Here is a 13,619-nt window from a genome sequence, read left to right as displayed (position 1 = left end):
ATTTCCAAGGTCTTTGGTCAAGTCAAGAGACATGTCTTCACATCAACATCCTGGAACTGAGGGCCATATACAACGCCCTACGTCAAGCGGAGGCCTTACTTCGCGACCAACCAGTTCTGATCCAGTCAGACAACGTCACCGCAGTAGCTCATGTAAACCGCCAAGGCGGAACAAGGAGCAGAGTGGCGATGGCGGAAGCCACCAGAATTCTTCGCTGGGCGGAGAATCATGTAAGCGCACTGTCAGCAGTGTTCATTCCGGGAGTGGACAACTGGGAAGCAGACTTCCTCAGCAGACACGACCTGCATCCAGGGGAGTGGGGACTTCATCAGGAAGTATTCGCACAGATTACAAGTCGGTGGGGACTGCCCCAGATAGACATGATGGCGTCCCGCCTCAACAAAAAGCTACAGAGGTATTGCGCCAGGTCAAGAGACCCTCAGGCAGTAGCTGTAGACGCCCTAGTGACACCGTGGGTGTTCCGGTCGGTTTATGTATTTCCTCCTCCTCCTCTCATACCCAAGGGTTGAGAATAGTAAGAAAAAGAGGAGTGAGAACAATCCTCATTGTTCCAGATTGGCCACGAAGGTCCTGGTATCCGGATCTGCAGGAAATGCTCACAGAAGATCCGTGGCCTCTTCCTCTAAGACGGGACCTGTTGCAACAGGGGCCCTGTCTGTTCCAAGACTTACCGCGGCTGCGTTTGACGGCATGGCGGTTGAACGCCGGATCCTAGCGGAAAAGGGTATTCCGGATGAGGTCATTCCTACGCTGATAAAGGCTAGGAAGGACGTGACATCTAAACATTATCACCGTATATGGCGAAAATATGTTTCTTGGTGTGAGGCCAGGAATGCTCCTACGGAAGAATTCCATCTGGGCCGCTTCCTTCACTTCCTACAAACTGGAGTGAATTTGGGCCTAAAATTAGGCTCTATTAAGGTTCAGATTTCGGCCTTATCCATTTTCTTTCAAAAGGAATTGGCCTCTCTCCCTGAAGTACAAACTTTTGTGAAGGGAGCACTGCATATTCAGCCTCCTTTTGTACCTCTGGTGGTGCCTTGGGACCTTAACGTGGTGTTAAGTTTCCTTAAGTCACACTGGTTTGAACCACTTAAAACGGTGGAGTTAAAATATCTCATTTGGAAGGTGGTCATGTTATTAGCCTTGGCTTCGGCTAGGCGAGTGTCGGAATTAGCGGCTTTATCACATAAAAGCCCCTATCTGGTTTTCCATATGGATAGAGCGGAATTGCGGACCCGTCCTCAATTCCTGCCAAAAGTGGTCTCATCTTTTCATATGAACCAACCTATTGTAGTGCCTGTGGCTACACGGGACTTGGAGGATTTCCGAGTCCCTTGATGTGGTCAGGGCTTTGAAAATTTACGTGAAGCACTGTTTGTCCTGTATTCAACCAAATTGATTGGCGCCCCTACTTCAAAGCAAACTATTGCTCGCTGGATCTGTAACACGATTCAGCAGGCACATTCTACGGCGGGGTTGCCATTACCTAAATCGGTCAAGGCCCATTCCACTAGGAAGGTGGGCTCTTCTTGGGCGGCTGCTACTTGGTCGGGTTCAAACACCTTTGCGAAGTTCTAGAAGTTTGATACCCTGGCTGAGGAGGACCTCCTGGTTGCTCAATCGGTGCTGCAGAGTCATCCGCACTCTCCCGCCCGTTTAGGAGCTTTGGTATAATCCCCATGGTCCTTACGGAGTCCCCAGCATCCTCTAGGACGTAAGAGAAAATAAGATTTTAAACCTACCGGTAAATCTTTTTCTCGTAGTCCGTAGAGGATGCTGGGCGCCCGTCCCAAGTGCGGACTGCTTCTGCAAGACTTGTATATAGTTATTGCTTACATAAGGGTTATGTTATAGTTTTCATCGGTCTTGGACTGATGCTATGTTGTTTTCATACTGTTAACTGGGTAGTATATCACAAGTTATACGGTGTGATTGGTGTGGCTGGTATGAATCTTGCCCTTGGATTAACAAAAATCCTTTCCTCGTACTGTCCGTCTCCTCTGGGCACAGTTTCTCTAACTGAGGTTTGGAGGAGGGGCATAGAGGGAGGAGCCAGTGCACACCCAGATCTAAAGTCTTTCTTAAAGTGCCCATGTCTCCTGCGGAGCCCGTCTATCCCCATGGTCCTTACGGAGTCCCCAGCATCCTCTACTGACTACGAGAAAAAGATTTACCGGTAGGTTTAAAATCTTATTTTTTATTCTACATATTTGTGTATTTGAAACACTTCCTAAGTAGTGTGTGAATCTTTGATTCATATCTGCAGGGAGTATAAAGTGTGTATTACACCTGAAAACATCTACTTTGACATGGAGAAGAGAAAAACAATTCTCTGCCTAGATGTTCCTTGAAGGAAAATTCCAGCCTCCAAATAAATGTTTTAATTAAACTCCCACGCATTAAGTAGAGCCAGGAGGGCTCTGCATTGGCTCGCCTACAGATGTGTCCTCATACATCTAGCCTCAATATGCCATGCAGTGTGAGTGAGCCACCAGGTCCCGTGCCACTCTGCTAAACACTGGACAGTTTGGTTTTTGCAGAAAGACTCTGCGGATTCATTTGATATGACACTTGTACATCTGTGTGTGACTGAGTCTGTATATGGAGCACTTGTATTGGGAAAAAGCTGTGGCTGCTACATTGCAGCCCTTCGTATACCGATTCAGAGACTCATTCGCACACAGATATAACAGTGTTGCACATCATATTAATCAGCACAGTCTACAGGTGCGTCCCAGCTGCATTGCACAGCAACTAAGATGCATGTTTGGTAAAGAGAATTCCGACATTGGCGCTCCGAGAGGGGCTATTGGTGGTGACTACAGCAATGATGTAGGAGGACAGATGTGTATGTAGTCTTTAAGCTGTAGCACAAGCGAGTGCGACTGACTGTCAGTAGCGCAGTGTGCTTGCTGCCTCTTGTCAAGCTGTATTGCTGCTTTGTGAACGCAGATAGATTTTATCTATCCTTATGGCAAAGCTGAACGTCAAACTAAGACAATGGGATATAGGTATAGTAGGGTTTCTGCATAAATTAAGTTTACCTTTAATGTATTAAGGGTGTGCCGCAGCATACACTGCATTAGAGGGAATGTAGTTATGGTCCTGGCGGTCGGGATCCCAGCGGTCAGCATTCTGACGCTGGGTTCCCGGACGGCAGGGGGCCTAGGTCTATTCCCACTCGTGGGTGTCCATGACACCCATAGAGTGGGAGTAGAACCTGTGGCGAGCCAATGAGCCCGCAGCGTGGCGAATGCAGCGAGCAAATTCAGACATACGGGGGGGGAATTCAACTGGGACAAGGTTTAGCAAGATAAACAACCTTGCATACCTCGTGCCCAATTGTAGATTACCGCAGGAATGCGCGCTGTCGATATCCACGATATCCAATTAAAAAAAGAGTGGTCATCGGGTTTTCAGCGTTGAAAACCCCCAGTGCGTAAAAAAGAAAGACTCTCTCCCCTCTCTGGTGGTCTCTGTTGCTACTGGTGGTCTACACTCCATCTCCCCACTGGGTAGGGAGCTGCTGTGAGGTGCAAGGGCTGCTGGGGGATGTTCTCCCAGCTGCCGGCTCCGTATTGGGTTGGTGTCACTGCACGAGGTCGGGCACACACACAGTCCTACATACACGTGCACATACGCACACAACACTGCACACTCACCGCTGATGCAGAAGACCCATCTCCTGACGTTGGATGCAGAAGACACCGCTTTGGAAGGTGAGTAATTTCAAAGTTAATTGGAAAAAATTCAAATTGCTTAGTTAAGTTATGGCCCCCATCCACTGGTGCGATATGACCAATTTTCATCCGATTCAGAGCTTTTTGTTTGATGAATCTGATGAAAAGTGTCACATCGCATATCATTTTCCGCTGACTCCGATCTGAGGCTCGTTCCCGTCCTCCTCGGTTCAAAGTCGCAGATCGGCATGGCTGCCATGAATATGAGCCGGCAGCAGAGGAGGCGGCGGCAGCGCTGGGAGATGAGCTCATCACCACGCCGTCTCTTCCTATCTAGTGGACGGGTCCTGGGTCGCATCGACCCGGGAACCCGTTTACGCTGCCACTGACCCCGTGTTCAACACGGGAATAACACTGCTTTATTCCCGGGTTGAATTACCGGGTCAGGCGACTCGGGAATTCCACCCAGCAATATTGCTGATCAATACGTGGTTATTTGTGCAGTGTGAAAGGGATATAGTGGATGGGGGTCTGAGGGCGGGGGTGCTGCTAAGATGCCAGGGAAGTCCTGGTGATTTTTATGCCCGTCTATCATTTTCCCTGAACGATCAGTGTACACTCCTTCTTCTGCTTTCGCCATAGGGCTTAACTTACTGTATTTGTGGTGCTGGTTATAAGCCACAAACACAGCTGTGACCAAACCTCATTTTGGGTCGCTGTGTGTTCGAGCCCTAATAACTCTATAACAAAAGACTGGATGGAATGATCAGATTGTGTGCACTTTTACTGTCCTGTATTTGTACAGTCTATATGTGGCTTCCAGTGTTTGCCTGTTATAGCAGCAATGGAAGACACCATGGGAGGAATTCAGTTGTTTGGAAAGTCAGTTGGATGTCTGTTTTTTTCCTGTCTATTATAGATATGAAAAAGACACCCAACTAACTTTTTTCAAACAATTGAATACCCCCCATGTGTTTATATCCTTTATCTGTTCATGTTCCTAAAGAGGTGATGCTAGCACGTTACTAACTGCTCCAGTGTAAATGAATCTCTGTATCTGTAGTGTAGTAGGACCCTAGAGGTAATGTGTGAGAGCTCTGCTGTCTTCTGTTTGCTCTGTAATTGGAGAACACTGGCTGTAACAAAGTAGCTGGATTGTCTTGTGTGAGATACTTGTCTCCACATGCCTGAGGGAGGCAATCCTCCATACAGACTTTCCCACCCCCACTCCCAGGTCTTCATGTTTCTGGAGGCACCATCTTGTGTATGGGGTCACATGATGAGCTTCACTGTGTGTAACGGCCTCTTACATACAGTGAATCAATGTGGGAAATAGTGATACTTCCCTGATATACCAATCGTATAATGTTCCATTTATGATTGTGGTGTTGAATATATCTTTTGAATCATATTACGATGTTGCCTTAGGGGGTTTAGTCAGAATTGTTTGCAAACCAAATCTAAAGGGGGTACACACGGAGAGATCCGTTCTTAAAATCTAATCTGACTAGATTGCTTAGATTTTAAGCACGGATCTCTTGTGTGTATGCCCCCCAGCGATAAAGTTGCTATCGCTGGTGCTAGATTGGCCTGCATGCAGGCACGGTCTAGCACATCGCTCATTTCACCCGCTGTGTGCTGAGCAGGGGGAGAGATGTGTGCTGAGCGGTCTGTGATTGATCGCTCAGCACACGTCTCCGCCAATGTGTGCTGGCCTTTACTCTCTGCAAATGTTACATCTGGCCCACCTGCAGTACCGCATGGTTTTGCACATTAATTTGCTTTATTTTGGTTTGCTAACAACTCTGAATAACCCCATTAGTCCACAACATTCCCTGTGGTGGGCAGTATCCATATCCTTGCTGCACAAACTCCACAGCTTATGTGCTCCTTCATAATGCACCTGACGCATCTGCAGTGGAGGCTGCCATTTTGTTAACGAAATTATACGGCAGCCTTTTAATTCACTAGGAACTTTTAATATCGCCATGCAATAATAGAGGTCTTGGCAGTAGGTCCTGCAACAATGACCAACAATCTGATCATTTCAGGGGCCACCTAAGTGGGCCCTCTATGCTTCAAAAGGGCCACATATTATTCCTCATCTCTGTAAAAGTTAAATCAACACATTTTTATTAAAGGAATGGATGTCTATCTGTAATAACCAGTTGGAACAAGTGTTACTAGCTATAGCAAGTAAGTCTGACAAAGCCAGAGAGAGAGATGAGGCTGCAGGTGATGTCTGGAGTGCCACTTGTCTATGCCACAGTAGCTCTATGTTATATAAAGCTGGTTGGGTCTCTCATAGCTGCTGGGGCAGTCAGCCTGGTGCGTGTGATCAGTGACTGACTGGTCCAGTGCAGTTTTTCCTGAGTGCAGGCAGAGTGCTGGTATACGGCAGCTAGTGTTACCCACAGGGGCAGATCCGTCACTGTACTTTTCTGTCTGAGACTCCGCTGTAGGTTTCGTGTGGGTGTTGACTCTTACTCATTTCTCTCTCACACCCCATGCTTCAAATCTCCCAGCCAAGGGTGATACTACAGCACATTACTGGAATGGGAGGATGCTGGGCTGGACAGAGGACTCGGGAGGCAACACACAAGACCTACTAAAACGTGACTTTCTGTCTTATGTATACCCATAGATACCTAAAGCATTGCCCCACAAATGGCTGTTCTTGGCACAGTCCCTGGGCTGCGTTTAGCCCTGCCTTTATGTAATGCCCCAGCTGCAAGATGTGAATATATCAGAGTGTAATAATGGCAAAGGTTTTCTTGCATTTTGTATTGTCCGTATTTATTGCCTAATCAGCTGACGGTCTATCCAGTCTGGCCAATACCTGTATAGATCTGGACACATGGCCACCTGGGAGAATCTGAGTGTAACTGGCTGCCTTATTTACGCATATTGCTGTGTCTGGGTAAGCACATGATCAGGCTGGGAAGGCCTCTACATGTGTACTTGCTGGGTATACACGTTTTCCTAATGTTTGTGTTTGTTTCACTATCTCCGCTGTTGAGAAATAACAGGACACACCAAAGTAATTCAGGGGAATCTAAGGTGAGATTGGGATAAGTCAGCAGCTGGTGATACACTTCACATGATAATTATGCAGCCTGTGCAATTACATACCAATACACCACTGCTATCTCCACTCACTATACTGAAAATGTAAATAGCCAACACATTTTTCAAAATCTCTCTGACCACTTAGAGCATGGGTCTTCAACCTGCGACCCTCCAGCCACTATCGAACTACACATCCAAGCATGCCGTGCCACCGTTTTAGCATGCCTTAATAGCAAAACTGTGGCAGGGCATGCTGAGATATAGTTCCACAGCAGGTTGAAGACCCATGACTTAGAGCAGGCATGTCCAAACTATGGCCCTCCAGCTGTTGTGAAACTACATATCCCAGCATGCCCTGACACAGTTTTGCTGTCAGAGTATGCTAAAGCTGTGTGAGGGCATGCTCTGACAAGCTAGCTCTGAGCCTTCACCTGCAGTCCCCCAGCTCCTTCCCGATTTGCATATATGTTAAAGCTTGTAACACTTGTTTAAACTGCCTGCTGATAGGATATTACAGGTAGGGTCTGGCTAATTGACTTAACTGGTTGCAGAGATTAAGGTTAACATGTGGCCCTTTTCAAGGGATCCGGTCTGAAGATCGACACTGTCTAGGTCGATAATGTTTAGGTCGACAAGGTTGGAAGGTCGACAGGGTTTCTAGGTCGACATGTCAAAGGGTCGACATGAGTTTTCAAAAAAAATAATTCTTTTTTTTGAACTTTTTCATACTTAACTATGTGGACTACGATTGGAACGGTAATCTGTGCCAAGCGGTAGCGGAGCGAGGCACCTTGCCCTAAGCATGGCGAGCGAACATGGTGCACTAATTCGGCTTCCCGGTCACTGTACACAGAAAACGGCACCCCCCCAAAAAAAACACACCTCATGTTGACCTTTTGACCTGTCGACCTAGCACATGTCGACCTAGAAACCCTGTCGACCTATAGTGGTCGACCTAAACATTGTCGACCTAGACACTGTCGATCTAATGATCCACACCCCTTTTCAAGGTTAGTGGGCCACCCAGTGCAACTCTTGAGCATTGCTTGTCGCTGCTCTAGACCCTACTTTGCAAATCACTTGTCCATTTAAAGTCTGCATCTTGTTCTTCATTATTTGCTGTTCCCCCCGTCGTGCCCCAAAGGGGCCTGAATTATTTAGCGATCAAATAGTTACGCGATGTCCAACCTTTCTTATGCATTTTTAATGAAGGTAGTTTTACATACTGTTCTCTCTTGCATCAGTGTAAGAAAAATCAACACTTTTTTTCTCTCTGAAGTCTATGGAAACTATTGTTGAGGGAAAGCAAGTTGGTTTAATAAGTACATAAAAATTGGAATGCTCAGGCGGGGACTACACATTTATCTGAAAAGGTCACCATAACCACAGTGGAATTTATTTGGCTGACGCTTTGAGTGGAGCTTCTGTTCTGTGTAGCTGCAGACTAGAGTCTCCATTTAAAAATTTGCTCGTACTGCCCTCTGGTGTGCAGCTATGGAAATTGCAGTCATTTTTTTGCACTACACAATGTAATGAACAACAGAACAATACCTCGATCTGTCCTTCATTTTACTCAACAGCCAGGCATGTAACGTCTGTTTGACTGTGCAGCAAGGCCGACCAGACGATATTGCATATGACCCATGGGAGTGCGCACTTGTGTGTACACACTAGATGATGTAGATTATGGAGATGATTTGTAAGTACGAAACAGCAAATCATCCCGATATCGCTCTGGTGTGTACCCAGCCTTAGAGGAAGCATCTCCAATGAGAGGTCACTTTTCTGTAGAGTTCCTATATTTATTGTCAGAAATGGTTTTAATTGTAATAAACCTTTAATTAGGCAAAGTGTTCATATTTAAGCACATAACAAAAGGTGGTGTTTGCTCTCATGAGAGACCTTGGGGAAGGTATCTCAAGTCTGAAGAGCTCAATTCAGCACAAATTGAATAGCTCTGGGAAAGAGCTCCCGGAGCTATTCAATTCAGCACAATCTTATGCCCGACTAGAGGATTTCTTCTCACACCCCTCCTGGGGTGTAAGCTTAATCTGACAAAACTACTGTCACAATGCTGTTTTCTGCCCTTAGTGCGGCGTAAAAAGCATTTCATGTGTTCGAGAATGCCAGTTCTCGAGGCTGAACATCATGGCGTGAGAACCAGTATTCTCCTACATAACAGCATGCTGAATTTAATAGCTCCAGGCGTTCCTTCCCAGAGCTATTCAATTTGTGCTGAATTGAATCGAGTCCTTGAGAGATATAAAGTGGAGCTTCTAAAGGTGGGTACACACTGATAGGACGTCTAATCCGCCGGATCAGATGTCCTATTGCTCAGTTTATACACATCGGGCATACATTATCAGGTTTGATATGCTACACATCAAGCCTGACGATACCGCTAGCGTCCTTCGTTAAAGTTGTCCTAGTGTGTACGGGCAATCCGGGCTAACGGGGATTCATTCCAATGTCGGAGCAGTTTCCAAAACTTGATACATCTCCCTCTAGAATGAGAACAATGAAACCCTAGATTGAGCAGGTCTTTCTTAAACGAATCTTCTACAGTAGAAACCTGTGAGGTGTGTGTGTTGCACGTAATACATACCACATCAGTGCCGATTTATATTGTGAGTGCTAGCTTCTGTCTTACTACAGTGGCAGGATCACTGGTACACATGCATGTTATTTTATTATGTTTAAAGAATAGTGCCAGGAATCTATATACTGAGCGATTCTTCTGTTTTCTTCCAGCAGCTTCATGAAACAGTTAAAAGAAAGCTGGACAGCGCAGCTTCCCCTCAGAATGGGGATCAACCGAATGGATATGGAGACCTCTTCTCTGTGCCCAAGAAGCTCCGTCATGATGATGGACTAACAGGGGTGATTGGGTCATCAAATGGACTGCCTCCAGTTTCCCCTTTGCATCAATTGGACAATAAGCCTCCCAGTGGGGATTCTTTACAGTTAAATGGAAGCCATTCGATGGGACTTGATGGTATCAATAAAAAGTGTCTTCCTGATGCAGACCTGCAGCTGAACAGTAACGGAGACACTGATGACTTCTCTCTCTGCTTAGGCAAGGAAATGAAGCAGGAGCCCGTTGATGACTTGCCCTGTATGCTTTCTGGAGTTGGAGGTTCCATGTCTCAAAACAATTTGATGCCCGACCTTAACCTGAATGAACAGGAATGGAAGGAACTCATAGAGGAGCTCAACAAATCTGTACCTGATGAAGACATGAAGGATATTTTTTTAAATGGTGACTTTGAGGACAAAAAGGACAACGATTCTTCAAACTCAGTGACTCAAACTTCGTTGACGCAAGACATTCATATAAAAACTGAGTTTTCTCCTGCAGCATTTGAACAGGAGTCCCTTGGGTCACCGCAAGTGAGGTCTGCATCGAGTGGGCCTTTTGGTGGCACTCCTTCAGTGCCTACTAGCTGCTCATCTCCAGTAATAGGTGGTTCTCAGGCTGTGTACCAGCAATCTACCCAGACTGTGACAGACTCTTCTAACCAGACAGCAATGCAACCTTCAAATCAATCTCAAAATGTGCAGAGACCTTTACCCAACGTGTTAATGACTGGACAGGGTGCTGGAACTACCAAAGAGATGTCTTCGGCTCACCAGCTTCAGCAGATTGCAGCTAAACAAAAGCGGGACCAGCTGCTGCACAACCAGCAACAGGCTCAACAGGTCCACCAATCAAATCAGATGACCAATTGGCCACAGTCGAGGTCTTCTCAAAGTCCCTTGGGAGTCCCATATAGTATGGAAAAGCCAACCAGTCCTTCTGTTTACCAACAAGAGTTTAATAGCCAGAAGCTCATGATGCCTAATATGAACAAGAATTTACCTCGTGGTGGAGGCACCTACATGCAACCCAACCATGTAAACATGATTGGTCATAAACCTACAAACAATTTAAACCCCAACCAAGCTGCAGCTCCAAATGCTATGCTGGACTATGGAAACACCCTACCCCTCTCACATTATGAGGCGGACTGTGGCCCTGGGGTGGTAGCTCAGAATCAGAGCAAAAACATAATGATGTCATACCTTCAGCAAAGGCAGCAGCAGCCACCACAGCAACAGCAGCAGTTGCCGCCCATGACAGAGGAGCAGAGTCAGATCTTCATGATGAAGCGTAAAGCTGGAATTCCTTATAGGCCTTTGGTATCGCATGGGCAGGTACGCGGAAGTTTCTCTTTTCTGTATGTTATCTAGATTCTTTCCCCATGTTTGTATTAGCAAAAAACAGGGTTATAGTGTATTATTATTATTATAACATTTTAGAGGGCACCACAAATGGTCCACAGCACCGTACAGGCTAAAACAGTACAATATAATGCCTAAGGGAATTGTCAACACAGCCACTGATGTAAAGGGTCCAAAGGAAATATTCATTGTGAGCTGAATCCTGTGCATATTAGTGTGGGAGCAGATAAGGGTCTGGGAATGACATTGGGAGAAATTAAAACAACGATGGAGTGGCGTCTGCGGGCACAGAACCCAAGGAAGATGTGTAGAGTGTAGCTGGTGTGTAAGAGAAATAGGAAATGAGAGCAGGAGTCGAGGAGGGCCCTGCTTGTGGCGCTTACAGTATGAAGGGAAGGGGGAGACTAATGGAAGACCGTAAACTGGGCATACCCTATACAATTATCTTGTAGACCATCTGTCCAATCTGGCTGGTTGGAATAAAATTCCGGTAATGTATGGGAGCAAATGACAAATCGACCATTTGCTCCAAATACACTGCAAAAGCGGACAAAAACTGTTCTTCAGGCAAATTGGTTAAAGCCACGATTTAACCAATTTGTCTGAACGACCGTTATTGTCCGTTTTCCAGTGTTTTGGGAGCAAATGGACATTTTGTCATTTGCTCCCATGCATTACTGGATTTTCATTCCAACCAGCCAGATTGGAGAGAGAGTCTGTCAGATAGTTGTATAGTGTAGGCTTCCTTAAGTTGCGCGAGCCACTGTAAGGGGAGCTAAGGGTAGGAAGCACGAGTAGAAGAAATGGTGTGTGGTTCATTTGTCTTTATACATAGCTGCCCAGTATATGTAAGAATAAGTTTTCCATCTGAAGTTTTTAACAGAGACCTAAATTAAAATTTCTCTATCGTCCTAAGTGGATGCTGGGGTTCCTGAAAGGACCATGGGGAATAGCGGCTCCGCAGGAGACAGGGCACAAAAAAGTAAAGCTTTACTAGGTCAGGTGGTGTGCACTGGCTCCTCCCCCTATGACCCTCCTCCAGACTCCAGTTAGATTTTGTGCCCGAACGAGAAGGGTGCAATCTAGGTGGCTCTCCTAAAGAGCTGCTTAGAGAAAGTTTAGTTTAGGTTTTTTTTCTTTACAGTGAGTCCTGCTGGCAACAGGATCACTGCAACGTGGGACTTAGGGGGAAAGTAGTAAACTCACCTGCATGCAGAGTGGATTTGCTGCTTGGCTACTGGACACCATTAGCTCCAGAGGGATCGAACACAGGCCCAGCCGTGGAGTCCGGTCCCGGAGCCGCGCCGCCGACCCCCTTGCAGATGCTGAAGCGTGAAGAGGTCCGGAAACCGGCGGCTGAAGACTCCTCAGTCTTCATAAGGTAGCGCACAGCACTGCAGCTGTGCGCCATTTTCCTCTCAGCACACTTCACTGGGCAGTCACTGAGGGTGCAGAGCGCTGGGGGGGGGCGCTCTGAGAGGCAAATATAAACCTTATACAAGGCTAAAAATACCTCACATATAGCCCATAGGGGCTATATGGAGATATTTAACCCCTGCCTGACTGGAAAAATAGCGGGAGAAGAACCCGCCGAAAAAGGGGCGGGGCCTATCTCCTCAGCACACGGCGCCATTTTCTGTCACAGCTCCGCTGGTCAGAACGGCTCCCAGGTCTCTCCCCTGCACTGCACTACAGAAACAGGGTAAAACAGAGAGGGGGGGCACATTAATGGCTATATATATATATATTAAAGCAGCTATAAGGGAGCACTTAATATAAGGATATCCCTTGTATATATAGCGCTTTGTGGTGTGTGCTGGCAGACTCTCCCTCTGTCTCCCCAAAAGGGCTAGTGGGTCCTGTCTTCATTAGAGCATTCCCTGTGAGTTTGCGGTGTGTGTCGGTACGTGGTGTCGACATGTATGAGGACGATATTGGTGTGGAGGCGGAGCAATTGCCAAATATGCAGATGTCACCCCCCAGGGGGTCGACACCAGAATGGATGCCTTTATTTGTGGAATTACGTGATGGTTTATCTTCCCTTAAACAGTCAGTTGAGGACATGAGGCGGCCGGACAATCAATTAATGCCTGTCCAGGCGCCTCAAACACCGTCAGGGGCTGTAAAACGCCCTTTGCCTCAGTCGGTCGACACAGACCCAGACACGGGCACTGATTCCAGTGACGACGGTAGAAATTCAAACGTATTTTCCAGTAGGGCCACACGTTATATGATTTTGGCAATGAAGGAGACGTTACATTTAGCTGATACTACAGATACCGTAAAACAGGGTATTATGTATGGTGTGAAAAAACTACAAACAGTTTTTCCTGAATCAGAAGAATTAAATGACGTGTGTGATGAAGCGTGGGTTGCTCCTGATAAAAAGTTGATAATTTCAAAAAAGTTATTGGCATTATACCCCTTCCCGCCAGAGGTTAGGGCGCGCTGGGAAACACCCCCTAAGGTGGACAAGGCGCTCACACGCTTATCCAAACAAGTGGCGTTACCCTCTCCTGAGACGGCCGCACTTAAGGATCCATCAGATAGAAAGATGGAAGTTATTCAAAAGAATATATACACACATGCAGGTGTTATACTACGACCAGCTATAGCAACTGCCTG

The 13,619-nt window shown here is 46.5% G+C and overlaps 1 protein-coding gene across 2 annotated transcripts in view; it reads left to right on the top strand.

Annotated features, from left to right (window-relative positions):
- Positions 1–13,619, top strand: part of MAML1 (mastermind like transcriptional coactivator 1) — a 126,340-nt gene that overhangs the window by 97,758 nt on the left and 14,963 nt on the right. The window contains exon 2 of one of the 2 annotated variants that reach the window (XM_063928541.1): positions 9,528–10,967. In XM_063928541.1, the coding sequence (XP_063784611.1) occupies positions 9,528–10,967 (1,440 nt within the window). Of the gene's footprint in view, positions 1–9,524; positions 10,968–13,619 lie in introns of both variants that reach the window. The other variant, XM_063928540.1, reaches the window with a different exon arrangement.

Source organism: Pseudophryne corroboree, chromosome 6 (genome assembly GCF_028390025.1).
Source record: "Pseudophryne corroboree isolate aPseCor3 chromosome 6, aPseCor3.hap2, whole genome shotgun sequence".
Taxonomy (NCBI): Eukaryota; Metazoa; Chordata; class Amphibia; order Anura; family Myobatrachidae; genus Pseudophryne; species Pseudophryne corroboree.
This window is presented reverse-complemented; position numbering and strand designations above follow the sequence as displayed.